The 15,398-nt window shown below is 39.8% G+C and overlaps 1 protein-coding gene across 16 annotated transcripts in view; it reads right to left on the bottom strand.

Annotated features, from left to right (window-relative positions):
- LOC144606790 (disks large-associated protein 2-like) overlaps positions 1 to 15,398 on the bottom strand; it is a 583,035-nt gene that overhangs the window by 20,898 nt on the left and 546,739 nt on the right. For 15 of the 16 annotated variants that reach the window (XM_078423155.1, XM_078423154.1, XM_078423161.1 and 12 more), the window contains 3 exons: positions 13,118 to 13,201; positions 7,142 to 7,485; positions 1,479 to 1,573 (listed from right to left, as the gene is read on the bottom strand). In XM_078423155.1, coding sequence (XP_078279281.1) covers positions 1,479 to 1,573; positions 7,142 to 7,485; positions 13,118 to 13,201 — 523 coding nt within the window. The remainder of the gene's footprint in view (positions 1 to 1,478; positions 1,574 to 7,141; positions 7,486 to 13,117; positions 13,202 to 15,398) is intronic. The other variant, XM_078423165.1, reaches the window with a different exon arrangement.

Here is a 15,398-nt window from a genome sequence, read left to right on the forward strand (position 1 = left end):
GTAGCTCACAGCCAGAGATTATAGAACCTCACATGGGCCGTACAAACGTACATTGCGTTTGGCATGGAAAAATCAAGCATGGTTTTTGGATGCTAGCTACTCATTCACAGTAGACATTTGGTGACCCAGCGGGGAGGGGCCCACTGAAAATGAAGGGGGACCCGGAAGGGGGACCCGGCAGGGGGAGGGGTAGGTGGGGAGGGGGGGGGGGTGGAGGTGTCAGTTGGATGTGCTACTGGTTGGCAGTAGATAGGACTGTTCGGTGAACTTTTGTAACTTTGTTGGCAATAATATCGAATGGCTCGAAGGGCCGAATGGCCTACTCCTGCACATATTTTCTATGTTTCTATGTTTCTATAAAATGTGGCCACACTTGTGTACTGCCTAGGTGGGATCTGCTGTATGATTTCACCGAGTTGTATGAAAAGCAAAGCATTTCACTGTACTTAGGTACATGTGACAATACAGTATCATTGAATCATTGATAGGATCCCGTTTGGCTGCAATGAGCTGCCAAAACTAGCTGCCTTGCTCACAAAGTAAGAAAGGGTGTACAGTATCCTGGAACTGGCACCCGATATCTGTAGACACATGTGCCATGATAAGTCAGTACCCTGAGAAGATACAGCAGAAAACTGATTAACCATCTGGAACACAGTTAAAACAAAGTTCTGATAGTTGAAATTAAATTACAAAGACTAACATCATCATCACCATTACAAATCATTCTTTCAGAGCAGAAGGAAAGTAATATTCTGAACCCACATTCCCAAGGGGAAGTCACGTTTGAAAAGAGTGTGAGTAACTTCTATGTTTATCATAATATCATTAATTTACTACCGTGTGCTACTTTGATTGCAAGATTGGTGAATGCACCTAAAGATCTATATGTGAACATTAAGTGCCACGTCCGCACAGAGCCATTACATTGCAGTGTAACTTCTCCATGCTGTCATTTAGTAGGAAAGGTAATTGTCATTCAATTATCATTGAGAAGACTTGATGGTCTCTGGGTCACAATCTCTAATGCTCAAGATACAGAGGCTAGGAGTTACGAAATTGAAAAACAACTATAAACAACAAGTATGACAACATTTAAAAGATATTTGGTCATGTACATGGGTTAGAAAGGTTTAGAGGGATATGGGGCAAATGTGAGCAGGTGAGACCAGTCGGCACTGGCAAGTTGGGCCGATTAGCCTGTTTCCATGCTCTATGACTCTATATTTTTTACACTGCATGTTGTCATGGGCTGGAATACCTGACAGAATAGTAGAAACAGATTCATGGCAGCTTTCTGAAGAGGAAAGTATTTGCAGGTTTACGTTCAAAAAGTGAGGAAGTAGGACAGATTGGAAACTCTTTCAAAGAACTGGGTACAATGCCCCAAATGATTTTCTTCTCCGGTATCTGATTGTCCGATTCCACAAGCAATAAAATAAAAAGTCATTTCTAATGAATGAAGATGACTAGCTTACCGTTTATTATCTTCAACCTGTACCCCAATAGAATGGAATTCACGAAGGCCTTTACTGTCTGTGTCAGAATCAGTCATAGTCTCTGAACTATCCACCTGATGCAATGAAACAGAGTGAAATCTTATTTTTGCCACTGAGCAAGAAACACATTTATCGTCCGTGACTAATTAGAAAAAATAAACTTAGGAAGCATTCGATTTTACAGGATGTCACAGTTTGCATTCACGTGCACTACAAAGATAAAACTGGAATGGATTATTTTACTTTCTTTCTTGAGGAATAAAAAATTAACTATATTTGAAGAAATATTTTAAGCCACAGAGCTGCCTGATATAGAATGTAGATATATGGGACACATGCATTTATACCCTGAGAGTGTGTATCAGGTTGCTTGTTCCATTACGATCACAAGTCTCAACTAGGTTCTTCCAGCACAACCCCGAATGCTGGAGACAACTTGCTTCACTGGGAAAAGCCCCAATCATTCAACTGAACACTAGTATTTAGTGGTAAACACAAAGTGCTGGAGTAACTCAGTGGGTCAAGCATAGGGTCTGTGGAGAAAAGGAATCGGTGTTTTGTGTCGAGACCTCTCATCAGACCCTATGCCTGACCCACTGAGTTACTCCAGCATTCTGTGTCGATCTTCAGTGTAAACCAGTGTGTATATTCCTTAGTGTGTATATTTGAAATGAATTATTTGAATGGCAGTTTGGATTTTTGAATGCTTTGAGATTTTTGATAAGCTTTCACATTTCCTTTACTCAGCAAATATGGTTTAAAATAATATTTTAGAAGTGTATCGGTGACTAATTTTTTCTTTTTAAATAATATCTCTTTGAAACCAACAGTGAAAGAGGTAGTTGAGAGACTCATCTAAGTAGTCAATAACAAAACCACCCTGTTAGCAAACAGGGACCGAGCTGTAGGCCTAGTTATATAGAACATAGAACAGTGCAGCACAGGCCCTTCGGCCCACCATGTCCGTGCCCACCATGACGCCAATCTAACCAATCCCATCTGCCCACACATGTTCTATATTCCTCTTGCCCCTGCCTGTTCATGTGTTTGTCTGAATGTGTCTTAAACTTTGCTGTCGTGCCTGCTTCCACCACCATTTTGTAAAGGTTTTGCCTTGCGCATCTCTTTAAAGTTTTCCTCCTCTCACCTCAAACCCCATGCTCTCGATTATTTGACAGTTCTATTCTGAGAGAAAGACTATGACTATCTACCCTATCTATGCATCTCACAATCCAGGACACATCTTGGTAAACCCCTTCTGCACCCTTTCTGAAGCCTACACATATCCTTCACATAATGCGGTGTCCTGAACTCCATAAGTGGTCTAAGCAAAGTTTTATACAGCTACAGCATTATTTTCTAACTTTTATGCTCAATGGCCCAACAGGAGAAGGCAAGCATATCATTCAGGGAGAATTAAAACAGGAATCCATCTTTGTTTGTTTGCACTATTCTATAGAAGAAGTGTTTTATTTTTTTATTTTATTGCAAATTAACTGTTTATTATTAAAAGTATTCATTTATTCTCCATGGTTAAATACTTCACAACTAGACTCACATACAGCCATTGGTTACTATTCCTCTAAGGTTATAAAAATGAGCTATACGTGTAAACCTACATATCGAGGTAAAAGTTTTGCTTTTTGGAATGGTTGGGAATGCATACAGTTTGTTCATTACAGGATAAAAAGTTATAGCATTGGCATATAAAATTGGAAATATTTAAGCAATTTGCTTTTAACTCTCATCGGTTATATATTCAAATGTAAAACAAAGCAAGAGAGACGCATTCTTTGTGATGTTGCACTGACTAGTCTGATGTCACAAAGTTCCTTATGATATCATGAACCAACTAAAGTACCTTCACTGTTTCAAAACGTTAAGGAGAGTAGTCCCACGATTGGTATTCCTTTCATAAAGACATTGTTTTGGCAGAAATGTGATAGCAGTCAGAATTTCTGTGTGGCAGCTTCATGCTGTCACACTGTCTAACTGATACAATGACATTTAGTGATGTAATCGAACAATTCAATATGACCGGGGCCATCGTGTTCGGACAAGCATAGAAAGCAGGTTTCCTCAAACACTTTCACGTCACCCGTGGGCGTGGAAATTTCGATGGAGTCACCGTGGCGTCTCGCACTCATCCGAAACACAAGCAGGCAGTCACGCCAAATTACAACCAGTCACTGGGAACAGATTCAGCGAAGTTAGCCAACACGGTAAGGAGGAACCTTTAACTCAAAGAGGAGGGGATTGCTGCTACTGTGCGAAAGGCACTGAGTGTGTGAAATTATCATTGCCAATATCGGCACTTTCTATTCTACTCATAGGATCTATTGGACATGGAAGAAGGTGAATAATTCAAAGGGATCTAAGCCATGATTGCTATTGAGCAGCAGAACCATAATCATCAGCTCTGCAACCCTTTAAACTCAACAGTGCAGTGCATGCAAAAGACTTAGGATGAGGGAAAGCTGCATCTTTGTAAATCTCCCAACCTCTGCTCTGGCAGGAGTTGGTTTGCAGAATGCAAACTACATATGGTGGAAACTGCCCTCTTTGACAGAATGAGTTCATTGCAGAAACGAACTTCCATAGGTTCTGTTACCATGTGCCAAATCATCCGAGCTTTCGACTTTAATGGCAACTGGACAGATTGTACTGGCTGTGGCTGACACACTTCAGGGGAATTTGTAGGTGTGCCACTGTTGCCTGATAGGTAGGCCTCAAGTAGGTAAGTTTATCCCTCTCTCTAGATGTGCACACCAAGCTTGGGATAGATGCTCTGCCTCTGGATACTGACTGGAGCCTAGTGGCAGAGTCCAGAAATGCTGGGGTTATCCTCTAATGTGATCATTCAAAGAGAACAAGGCATGATTGCCATTGAACAGCAGAACATCAGCTCTGCAATCCTTTAAACTCAATAATGCAGTGCAAACAAAGGACTTAGGATTGGGGAAAGGCTACTGGAATCCATTTTAGTGATCTTTGATTAAAATTGGAATTCATACTCATTTTAATGCAAAGTTGTGACCTGGAGATTAGGATTTTATTTATTAAAGATCTATTTATCTTTAATTAATTTTCGTGCTTGTAATTATCCCTTAGCATTATACTTCATCTTTAATCAATTTTATTCTTTTTTTTTAGTTTTTAACATTTTTCAAATATTTTTTATTATTTTAGATTATTCATTAGTTTTTATGATTTTTAAATGTCTCTGAATATTAGAAATATTTTTTTTAAATGATAGAGCCTGTGGTGCTAGGTTCCACCACCAGTCCTGCCTCTTATCAAAGGCAAGTTCTCAGTCTGCCTTGCCCTACGAGATCTCCCGGTTGCCAAACACTTTAACTCCTCTTCCCATCCTTACTGACCTTTCTGGCCTGGGCCTCCTCCACTGTCAGAGTGAGGCCAAACACAAATTGGAGGAACAATACATATTTCGCTTGGGCAGCCTTACAAGCTCGCAGTATGAATATTGATTTCTCTAACTTCAAGTAACCTTTGCTTTCCCTCTCTCTCTCCATCCCTCCCCCACTTGTCATCTTTCTATTTTCACTGTTGTCCTGCTTAGTTTCACTGTTTGTATCCACTCATTATCACCTTCTCCACAGCCAACAGTGGACCATTGTGGGCTCCACCTTTCCTTGATCATCGTTGCTGGCTATGACTTGCACTTCTGCATACCTTTCATTCATTTGTACTTTGTACCTTTTCATTGCTCTAGTTCCCCTCTCCCCTGACTCTCAGTCTGAAGAAGGGTCTCGACCTGAAACGTCACCTATTCCTTTTCTCCAGAGATGCTGCCTGATCCGCTGAGTAACTCCAGCACTTTGTATCTATCTTCTTGTCAAAGGCAATCAGGGTGTTCTGGACCAACGATTTGCTGCTAGCTCCTGGTAAGCCTCACCAGATGTGTCCAAGATATTGGGAATGCTGCCTGACCTGCTGAGTTACTCCAGCATTTTGTGAATAAATCGATATATTGTACCAGCATCTGCAGTTATTTTCTTATACTATTGGGAGTGTTATTGGTTTATTACCAATCCTCCAACTGAAAGTGAAGTCATGGTCATCTTCGAACCCGAAGGACAAACAACAACAACTGTTATGTGGACTGAGATACCATGAAAAACCTTCTATGCTGTCCATTCAAATCATACTATACCTGAGAAAGTGTGTTAGTGAGAAGGGAGGAGCTGCCAATGGGATATTTGCTCATTTGGTTCTTTGCATGCAGCCCATGGCTAGGAGTGGAGGATGTAATGAGTGAGCTTGATTTAAACCCACAGTGTTAGGAGTTGAGGAGTAACTACACAAGGTAGACACAAAATGCTGGAGTAACTCAGCGGGTCAGGCAGCATCTCTGGAGAGAAGGGATGGGTGACGTTTCGGGTCGAGACCCTTCTTCAGACTGATGTCAGGAGAGGGGGTGGGACAAAGAAAGGATGTGGTAGGAGACAGGAAGACTAGTGGGAGAACTGGGAAGGGGGAGGGGAAAGCGAGGGGCAGAGGAACTATCTGAAGTTAGAGAAGTCAATCCATGAAGCTCTCCTGCCCTTATTTCAACCATGCCTTGTTGGCACAGCAATATATTGGAAACTGCCCATCAATTTGTGTACATAATCAAGGAACCTTCGCTAAGGGAATCTTGGAAAGATCAACACTGATGACATTATCAGGAGTGACTGGCTGGAAGATGATTTTGAGCTCTAGAATGAAGGTTTAATTAACATAGCACCATTTGCGTGTTCTCAATAGGCATTTGCATGTTCGTGTTCCAACATAGTATTAAGCTAAACATAGGGGAGTTAAAACAGGTTGTTTTATATGCTTCATGGCAGCAATTAAACGTAGAATATTGAATACAACCTTGTCAATTGACTTTAAAAGGGCTACGTGAATAATTTACTGCGGTAGAATTTGACCCCTATAATATTTCACATATGTTTTTGAGAAAAAGGTTGCTAACTGTGAAAAAACGTGTCAAAATTATACTCATTCAACATCTTTTAGGGTATCATCATGCAAAGGGAATTTTGCCTTGAAGGACTATTGAAAGGCAGAAAAACATTGATTTGGGAATCACATCACAAAAAGCACTATTTTATTCAATTTGACAAAAACGAACTGGAATTTTCACAGAATAAAGGGCGAGAAAGACCATACCCGGCTCATTTTGCATTGTTGTGAAATATTGTTATGTATTCACCACCCTGAGTTTGATCTGAGTATTCATCTGGTATGCATCTATTAAGATTCCATGCAAAACTTCCTTTGATAAGCTCACTTCTGTCAGTCTCCATTTGTTGATTACCTGAAGGTTCTGACTTCATACTAACCTCCCACAAGGTAGCTGATTCCATCTGCAATGGGCCGAAGTAAGACTTCATGACTGTACCCTCTACCTCCCGGGCTCCCACCAGGGCCTTCTATATCCAAACTTCCACTCCCACTCCCTCTTCCCCTTCCCCTGTCCCAGTTCCAGCGTTCAGACATCAGTCCTCTCTCACCAAAGTAACAAGAAGATGGTAGAAAATCGAGTGTGTCATACTTGTTCATTCCAATAATACAATAAAACAAAACAAGCCAATGGATCAATTCTCATTCAATTAAAGAAATAAGATAGTGTTTACCTGTATTCCTACAGATGAACGCCATTTCCTTTGGCGTGGCTGTAGCTTTGGTTCATCACGACTCAGGATGCCTTTACTAATTCCAGTTCCCTCAGAGCTCTTCATTGAAGAACGACTTGGGGCAAAGGATTCCAAGGCCAAATTCAGTGCTTTGGTACTGTCAAGACTGTCTGTTGAATTGCACTGGGATTTAATGTCCTTTGACCAGGAGGTGGGCCGATTCACCACCTCATTCTGCAAGTACGCATCTTGGGTTGACTCTGTGCTGCTCTGGGCTGTCACTGAGATAATTGGTTTTGTAGCCATCCGCGGAGGAATTGGAGGAGCTTTCTTATAAGTAAAGGCTGGAATTGGGTTTCAAGGGAGAAGCTTATTAGAAGATGGACTAAACATCAATGCTTTACATTTAGAATGACACTTCACAACGACACAAAAATGGCTGAAAATGCAACAATGGGGGTATGTTTCCTTATTATGGGAATACTGAAGCCTGAGACACTCAGGACCATGTTTGCCCACCGCATCACGATATAACCTAGAAGTGTACAGATTATTCAGTGCCATGGGTTCAATCTGGCAATGGACATAAGTAGTCCTCCTCAGTATGAGAAACATAAGAATTTATGAAACAGAGGAACAGAAAGAGGGTGGCCCGGTGGGATAGTGGTAGAGTTGCTGCCTTACAGCGCCACAGACTAGGGTTCGATCCAGATTATGGGTGCTTGTCTGTACGGACTTTGTATGTTCTCCCTGTGACCTGCGTGGGTTTTCTCCGAGGTCTTCGGTTTCCTCCCACACTCCAAAGACGTATAGGTATGTAGGTTTATTGGCTAGGTATAAATGTGAAATTGTCCCTAGTGTGTGCAGGGTAGTGTTAATGTGCGGGGATCGCTGGTTGGTGCGGACTCGGTGGGCCAAAGGGTCTATTTGTCTGCTGTATCTCTAAACTAAACTAAACTGAACTAAACTAAAGAAGCAGGCATGGCCCATGTAGTCTCTTGTACCTGCTCTCCCATTCACTAAGATAATGGCTGACTTTTAACCTCAAATTATTAACCTCAAATCCTTTGGTCCCCTTAACATCCAAAGATCTATCAATTTCATTTTCATATACTCTGTTAATTAGCCTCCAGGCTCCTCTTGGGAAGAAAGCTTTGAAGATTTACTACCTTCTGGGTGAAGAAATTAATTCTTATTTCATTCCTGAAGGGGTGATCCTTCATATTGAAGCAGTGACCCGAAATTTCAGATACTTCATGCAGGAGAAACATAATCCCCGCATCCCTTAAGAATGTTGATTGTCACTTATTTTCCTACGCTCGAGGGGATGGATACAGTTTGCTTAATTACTCTTTAAAGACAATATCTCCTTCCCAGAAATTGGTATGGCGAACCCGTTACACGCCCTCCATTGAAAATATATCCTTACTTTAGTGGGGAGGCCAGATATTCCCAATGAATTAGGTTGCATTACTAGACCATCAGTCCAGATATATTTTGATCATTTGGTCCAGTTGCTTCAAGGTCTGCACCAAATTGGACATTTTTGCTTGCAAACTCGACCTTCACTTCTTGATATAGCTACATTTCTGATTTCCATTCCCATTCTTTGGCTTCCAATCCCCAATTCATTTAAGCAGGCACAGTGATGCAGCTGGTAAAGCAGTTGCCTCACAGTGCCCGAGACCTGGGTTCGATCCTGATCTCGGATGCTGTCTATCTGGAGTTTGCACATCTTCCTGTGACTGGATGGGTTTCCTTCCACAAAACAAAGATGGCAGATTTACGTAGCCTCTGTAAATTGCACCGAATGGGTAGGGAGTGGATGCAAAAGTGGGACAACATAGAACTAGTGTCAATGGTTGATCGATGGTTAGCGAGGAGTTGTGGACCATTTGCCATGCTGTATCTTTCGATTCAATTCAATTCCATTCAGGACATTATTGCCTTGGAAAAAGCAGTAATGTGTTGGCAATGCCAATATACAGTCAGCATTGGTTGCTGATGTTTGTCTTCCTTGCTTGGTCTTGAACGCAACACTGAATGGGAAGAATTTCACGCTGTGTCAGCAAGTCAAGGCGAAGGGTTAAAAAAAAGAGTGCAGGACAAAAAAATATATTTTTCACATTGTAAAATCTTACAAATCAACACTTTTATAGTGCCAGTCTCCTTTGCCCTTCAATGCTTCTCAACACTTTACAGTGTGTGAAAATAAACACTGGACGCCATCCAGGAGAGGGGAGAGAACATAAGACAAGAGTGGAGGTGCAGTTGCAGGCAGGGGAAAGCATCACAGGGGAAAGATTAACTTATTTGCAGATGATGTTTTGATATATTTAACAAAGCCATTAGACTCGTTGCGTAAATTATCTTTTAGATTGGAAGAATATGGCAAAGTATCAGGTTAAAAAATAAATTGGGATAAAAGTGAAATTTTACCCCTTACTAAAGGAGACTATACTCAATGTCAATTAGTAACCCAATTTAGATGGCCATTAATTGGTATAAAGTATTTAGGTATAAGAATTGATAATGATATGAGGAATTTATATAAATCAAATTATTTATTATTACTAAAAAAAATTCAAGAAGACCTTGATAAATGGATGACGTTACCAATAACATTAATAGGAAGAGTTAATGTTGTAATAATGAATATATTTCCGAAATTACAATATTTATTTCAAACAATACCAATACAAGTACCGCAGAAGTTTTTTCAAGAGTTAAATAAATGTGTGCGGAAATTTCTTTGGAAAGGTAAGATGTCAAGAATATCGTTGGAAAAATTGACATGGAAATTTGATTCAGGAGGATTACAACTTCCAAATTTTAAGAATTATTATAAAGCAAATCAACTTAGATTTATTGCATCCCTTTTTGAAGAAGAAAAACCGGCATGGACGAGAATAGAATGAGATAAAATAGGAGAAAATATACCAGAAGACTTTATATATAAATGGGAACCTAAATTGATACGGGGACTGAAAGAATCTCCATTATTAAAACACCTAATCGGATTATGGAATAAGGTAAACTTTGAGGATGAAACTAAGAAATCCTTATTAGCAAGGACCCCTCTGATTCAAAATGGACTGATACCTTTTACAATGGACAATCAGCTTTTATATAGATGGTATCAAAAAGGGATTAGATATATAGGAGATTGTTTTGAAAAAGGTATATTGATGTCATTTGAGCAACTGAAAAATAAATACCAAATATCAAATAATACTCTTTTTTGTTACTTTCAATTAAGAGCTTATTTAAGAGATAAACTGGGTCAAACAATGTTACTTCCGAAACCTATGGAAATTGAAAACCTAATTCAAAAAGGACAAATTAAAAAATTTACCTCTATTATGTATAATTTAATCCAAAAAAAGACACCTAAACAAGGAATCCATATATCAAGGCGAAGATGGGAGACGGATTTGAATATTAATATTGATGGAACAAATTGGTCAAGATTATGCCTTGACAGTATGAAAAATACAATAAATGTTCGATTTAGATTAGTACAATATAACTTTTTACACCAATTATATATGACACCACAAAAATTAAAGAGAATAAACCCAAGCTTATCTGACCAATGTTTTCGGTGCAATCAAGAAATTGGTACTTTTTTTCATTCTACTTGGTCCTGTTCAAAAATTCAACCTTTTTGGACAAATTTAAGAGTTTTTTTGGAACAGATTATTGGAATACAACTCCCACATAGCCCAAGACTTTTTTTTTATTGGGTGATGTTGAAGGGATAAAACCACAACTTAAAATGAATAAATATCAGAAAGAATTTATAAAAAATTGCATTAGCAGTAGCCAAAAAATCTATCGCAGTTACTTGGAAATCAGATTCCTATTTAAACATGGACCGTTGGAATAATGAAATTTCTAATTGTATCCCACTTGAAAAAATTACTTATAACTTAAGGAACAAATATGATACTTTTTTAAATATTTGGCGCCCTTATTTACAAAAAATGGGTCTATACACATAGAAGAGTTGCTGATATTCTCGTTGGTTCTTTTGGGGGAGAAGTACATATACATAAATAGTTTATTCTGATTGGAATTCTTTCTGTTTTCTTTATCTTTCCTTTCTTTTTCTTATTAAGGATTAATACAGGGGGAGGGATGTGGGAGGGGGGTTATAGACAATAGACAATAGACAATAGGTGCAGGAGTAGGCCATTCAGCCCTTCGAGCCAGCACCGCCATTCAATGCGATCATGGCTGATCACTCTCAATCAGTACCCCGTTCCTGCCTTCTCCCCATACCCCCTCACTCCGCTATCCTTAAGAGCTCTATCCAGCTCTCTCTTGAAAGCATCCAACGAACTGGCCTCCATTGCCTTCTGAGGCAGAGAATTCTACACCTTCACCACTCTCTGACTGAAAAAGTTCTTCCTCATCTCCGTTCTAAATGGCCTACCCCTTATTCTTAAACTGTGGCCCCTTGTTCGGGACTCCCCCAACATTGGGAACATGTTTCCTGCCTCTAATGTGTCCAATCCCCTAATTATCTTATATGTTTCAATAAGATCCCCCCTCATCCTTCTAAATTCCAGTTGGGAGGGATGACTTGTTTAAAAAAGTTCTGTAAAACTTAAAAATAAAATAATTAATTTTTTTTAAAAAAAAATGCTTCTCAACACTTTACAGTGTGTGAAAATAAACACTGGACGCCATCCAGGAGAGGGGAGAGAACGTAAGACAAGAGTGGAGGTGCAGTTGCAGGCGGGGGAAAGCAAGTTGAAGGCATTAATGGCAGAGGGAATGTGTTTGGCTCTGGAATATCGTCACGGACAATGCAGAATTTCTGGTGCCCGTCCCCAAATACAACCCCACACAAAAGTTGCACTGATTCACCCTGATCATATTTAATTCACATTTACTTGAGTTGGGAGAGTTTTATTTTTCAATAGCAGACCTGATTTTGCTCTCCAATTTTCCTGTCATCTGTGGGGCCATTAGGAGTTTGTTGGTTATCCTGATCCACTAGCATGTTATCTGTACGGCTATTCTTGTTGTATTAATCAAAAGCACTAGATGTGCTACAGCAGAAACCCACTACCACCTTCTCATGGCAAAACCAAAAAGGAGCAATTTATGCTGAAAAATGACAGGAGAGAGGAGATTTTGTTGTGATGCTCCCTTTTATCAATTACACTCCAGCGAATCTACTTCTGGGCTTATACATAAGAGTCACCTGTTCCTATAAGGTTGCAACATGAATCAACATTTTCAAAATCAGAGGAATGAGATGTGAAGAAGATGGAAAAAAGAAATAAATGTGTGTGCTCTAAATAATGGAGAATGTGTGTTTGATCATAATATTATCAGGCAAATTTGGGTTTGACTTTGGCTTGCATTGACTATTAACATTAATTTTGACTCAGTCACATATCCTGCTGAAATCAAAGAGAAATTCAGATTCAAAGGGTTCAGATTCAAAGGGCAGGTTGAAAGCTGAATTTCACATGGTAGCTCTATTTACTAAACTGAGTACTGCACTGAATGAATCTAATTGGTTCCTTTGGAAAACGGCTAAGAATGTTACGCTGGTTATTAATCCAAGGATGTTGTCATGACAATGAGGTGGACTGCTGAGAACAATTCTTCATGGATGAGAGGAGAGACCAACAAAAGAAAGAGTGAGTCAGGCCTCTATTGATTTCTGATGTTGCACAATAAATCTCCTTACTACCTCATTAAACTCCTCTCAGGCAACATCGGTGACAGAGACACCGTGAACATCAGACCTTACTGAAGCCTGAATCTGAAAGCAAAAATTCTGGTGAAGTTCTCAAATTTTTCAAACATTTTTGCCATATAATATCTGTCATGAAATGCAATGTTCCTGAAAATAATGTGGCTTTTACCAGCAAGCGGCAAGGGTGAAATAAAACATCCAGCTTATTGGGAAATAAATGTTTTCAATTTATAATGTTGACTTTGCATTTTATTTACCTCTCAGCCTTGACTTTCTGGTAACAGGAAGATCTATCTCGAAACTTCCATACACCCGCCAGTTCCCACTGATCTCTCTTTGACCTTCAATCATAATCCAAAACACAAACAACTAAAGAGCTGTTCCCAGAGCAACTATTAATATTTCCCACAGCAACAATTACTCATCCTATGATACCGTTCTAATTGAAAAATCTATCTCCAGACGCACCAGCCAGCTTGGCAGCTGAGATCTTGTCAACAGTTCGGTACAGTCTTGACGGGTTCTATTTTAAGCCAAGTGCAGTATTGCGAGGAACCTTTGCTGGAAATTGCTGTTCAGAGACTGAAGCAACAATTCAATTCAGTTCCCACGTGGCTAAGAGTGAACGCGTCAGGAAAATATTACTCACATTCTCTGTGCATTGTCTCCAGTTAAATCGCAATGCAAAATGGAATGTGGAATTTGCTAATGTTGCATATGCAGATGCATTCATATAGATAGTGTCAATGTTGCATGATTGCATTTGCTTCTTTATGAAATCATTCCCCGATAATCCTGTGAATTTCACTCTTTATCCCTGTTAAACAGGTTGAAATTGATGGCTTAAAAGCTCTAGGATTTCCATTTAGCAAAATGTAAGTTCAAGAGCCAGGCCTTTCTTCTATATTTCTGTTGACATTATTTTTGTTTGGATCCCTGTTGATCTGAACTACAATGCTCAGGAGTTAAGGTCAGTATAGATTACAGTCAATGCGAATTACATTATGCTGCACTTAACCTGCTATGAATGGAAAAAATAAATTTAGCTGGATTATGAAGATGCAATCTGAAGGTGCTGGACATAAGAAGTTATTGCTTGGTTATCACAATACCACCTAAAATCGCCTAAACTCTGCCCAAAAGTGCCTAAAATTGACTAAACTGTTTAGAAAGGCCAATGTATCAAAAGGAAAATTACTGGTAGAAAGATCTTTTCTACTATCTGTGGACTTGCCCTTGTTTCTACCCGTTAATTTTTTTTCTCTATAGGTGCTGTGAGGGTGTTAAACTCTTCATTACAAGCCCTTCAACCTCCCTCTAAGATGCATGCATTCCATTAGCATTTTCTAGGGTTTTCTTGGCACCTCCTGCAAGGTGTGGTAATCAGTCTCTACACGAGTGCTGTTTTAATCAAAGGCGCTTGAGGGAATAAGTGGAGGTGAGTTTACAGAGCATGGCTGGATGATATGGTGGGAAGATGTGAGGATTAGAACCACCACAGTGGCGCAGCTGGTAGAGCTGCTGACTCACAGTGCCAGGGTCCTGGGTTCGCCCCTGACATCGGGTGCTGTCTGTATGGAGTTTGCACACTCTCCCTGTAACTGCACGTGCTTTCGTTTTCTCTCACAACTCAAAGATGTGCAGGTTTGTAGGTTAATTTGACTCTCTAAAAAACATTGCCCCTCGTGTGGGTATTGAGAAAGTGGTATGAATGGGTAATCAATGTGTGGACTTGGTGGGCCGAAGGGTCTATTTCCATGCTGTATGCTCTAAACTAAACTAAAGTTGCTGGAGACAGGAGGGGTAGGGATAAAAATAGGGCAGTAGGTAAATGTCTTAAGTAGGTAAGGGTTCTCTGAGCAGGGCCAGGATCTGAAGAGGGAGCGATCCGATCCTATAGTGCAGACAGTGCTATTAAAACTGAAGCGGGGTCTCGGCATGAAACATCACGTATCCTTTTCTCCAGAGATGTTGCCTGGCCCGCTGTGTTATCCCAACATTTTGTGTCTATCTTCACTGTTAAAACCTCGTTGGTTTGTGTGTGTCCAGCAATGCATGTGCTTTGGAAGAATACAGCCGAATTTCTCTTGGACATTTTAGATGAATATTGTACTGTGAATGCCACGATTCAGCGCAAACCTGACAGACAAACATCTCCATAAGTATGATTCAAAGTGTGAAGTGTCTTTCAGATATCTGGAGGAACCAGATTCATCCTAAGACTGAGTTGTTACATTCCACTCCATTTTTAAAAAAAGGTCTTTACATGCAGGTGATTAGGGCTGAAAGGGACTTTCAAGGCAAATATTTTTGAAGTCTGAGAGCACTGATAATTTCAAGACTAAAATTTGAGAAATTTGTCAATCATAGTCAGAATGGTTAGCCAAAAAAAAATAATCTTGTCTCAAACGAGTTTTTCCTGCTTACGAGTGTTCAAAACAGGTCTTATATCAGGTATCCAATCCATAGATAATCCATGTCCAGGTTAAATGGGGCCGAGTCTCTATAACCTGCTTGAGCAACAACTTTAAAAAGCAC

The sequence above is a fragment of the Rhinoraja longicauda genome, chromosome 27 (genome assembly GCF_053455715.1).
Source record: "Rhinoraja longicauda isolate Sanriku21f chromosome 27, sRhiLon1.1, whole genome shotgun sequence".
Lineage (NCBI taxonomy): Eukaryota > Metazoa > Chordata > Chondrichthyes > Rajiformes > Arhynchobatidae > Rhinoraja > Rhinoraja longicauda.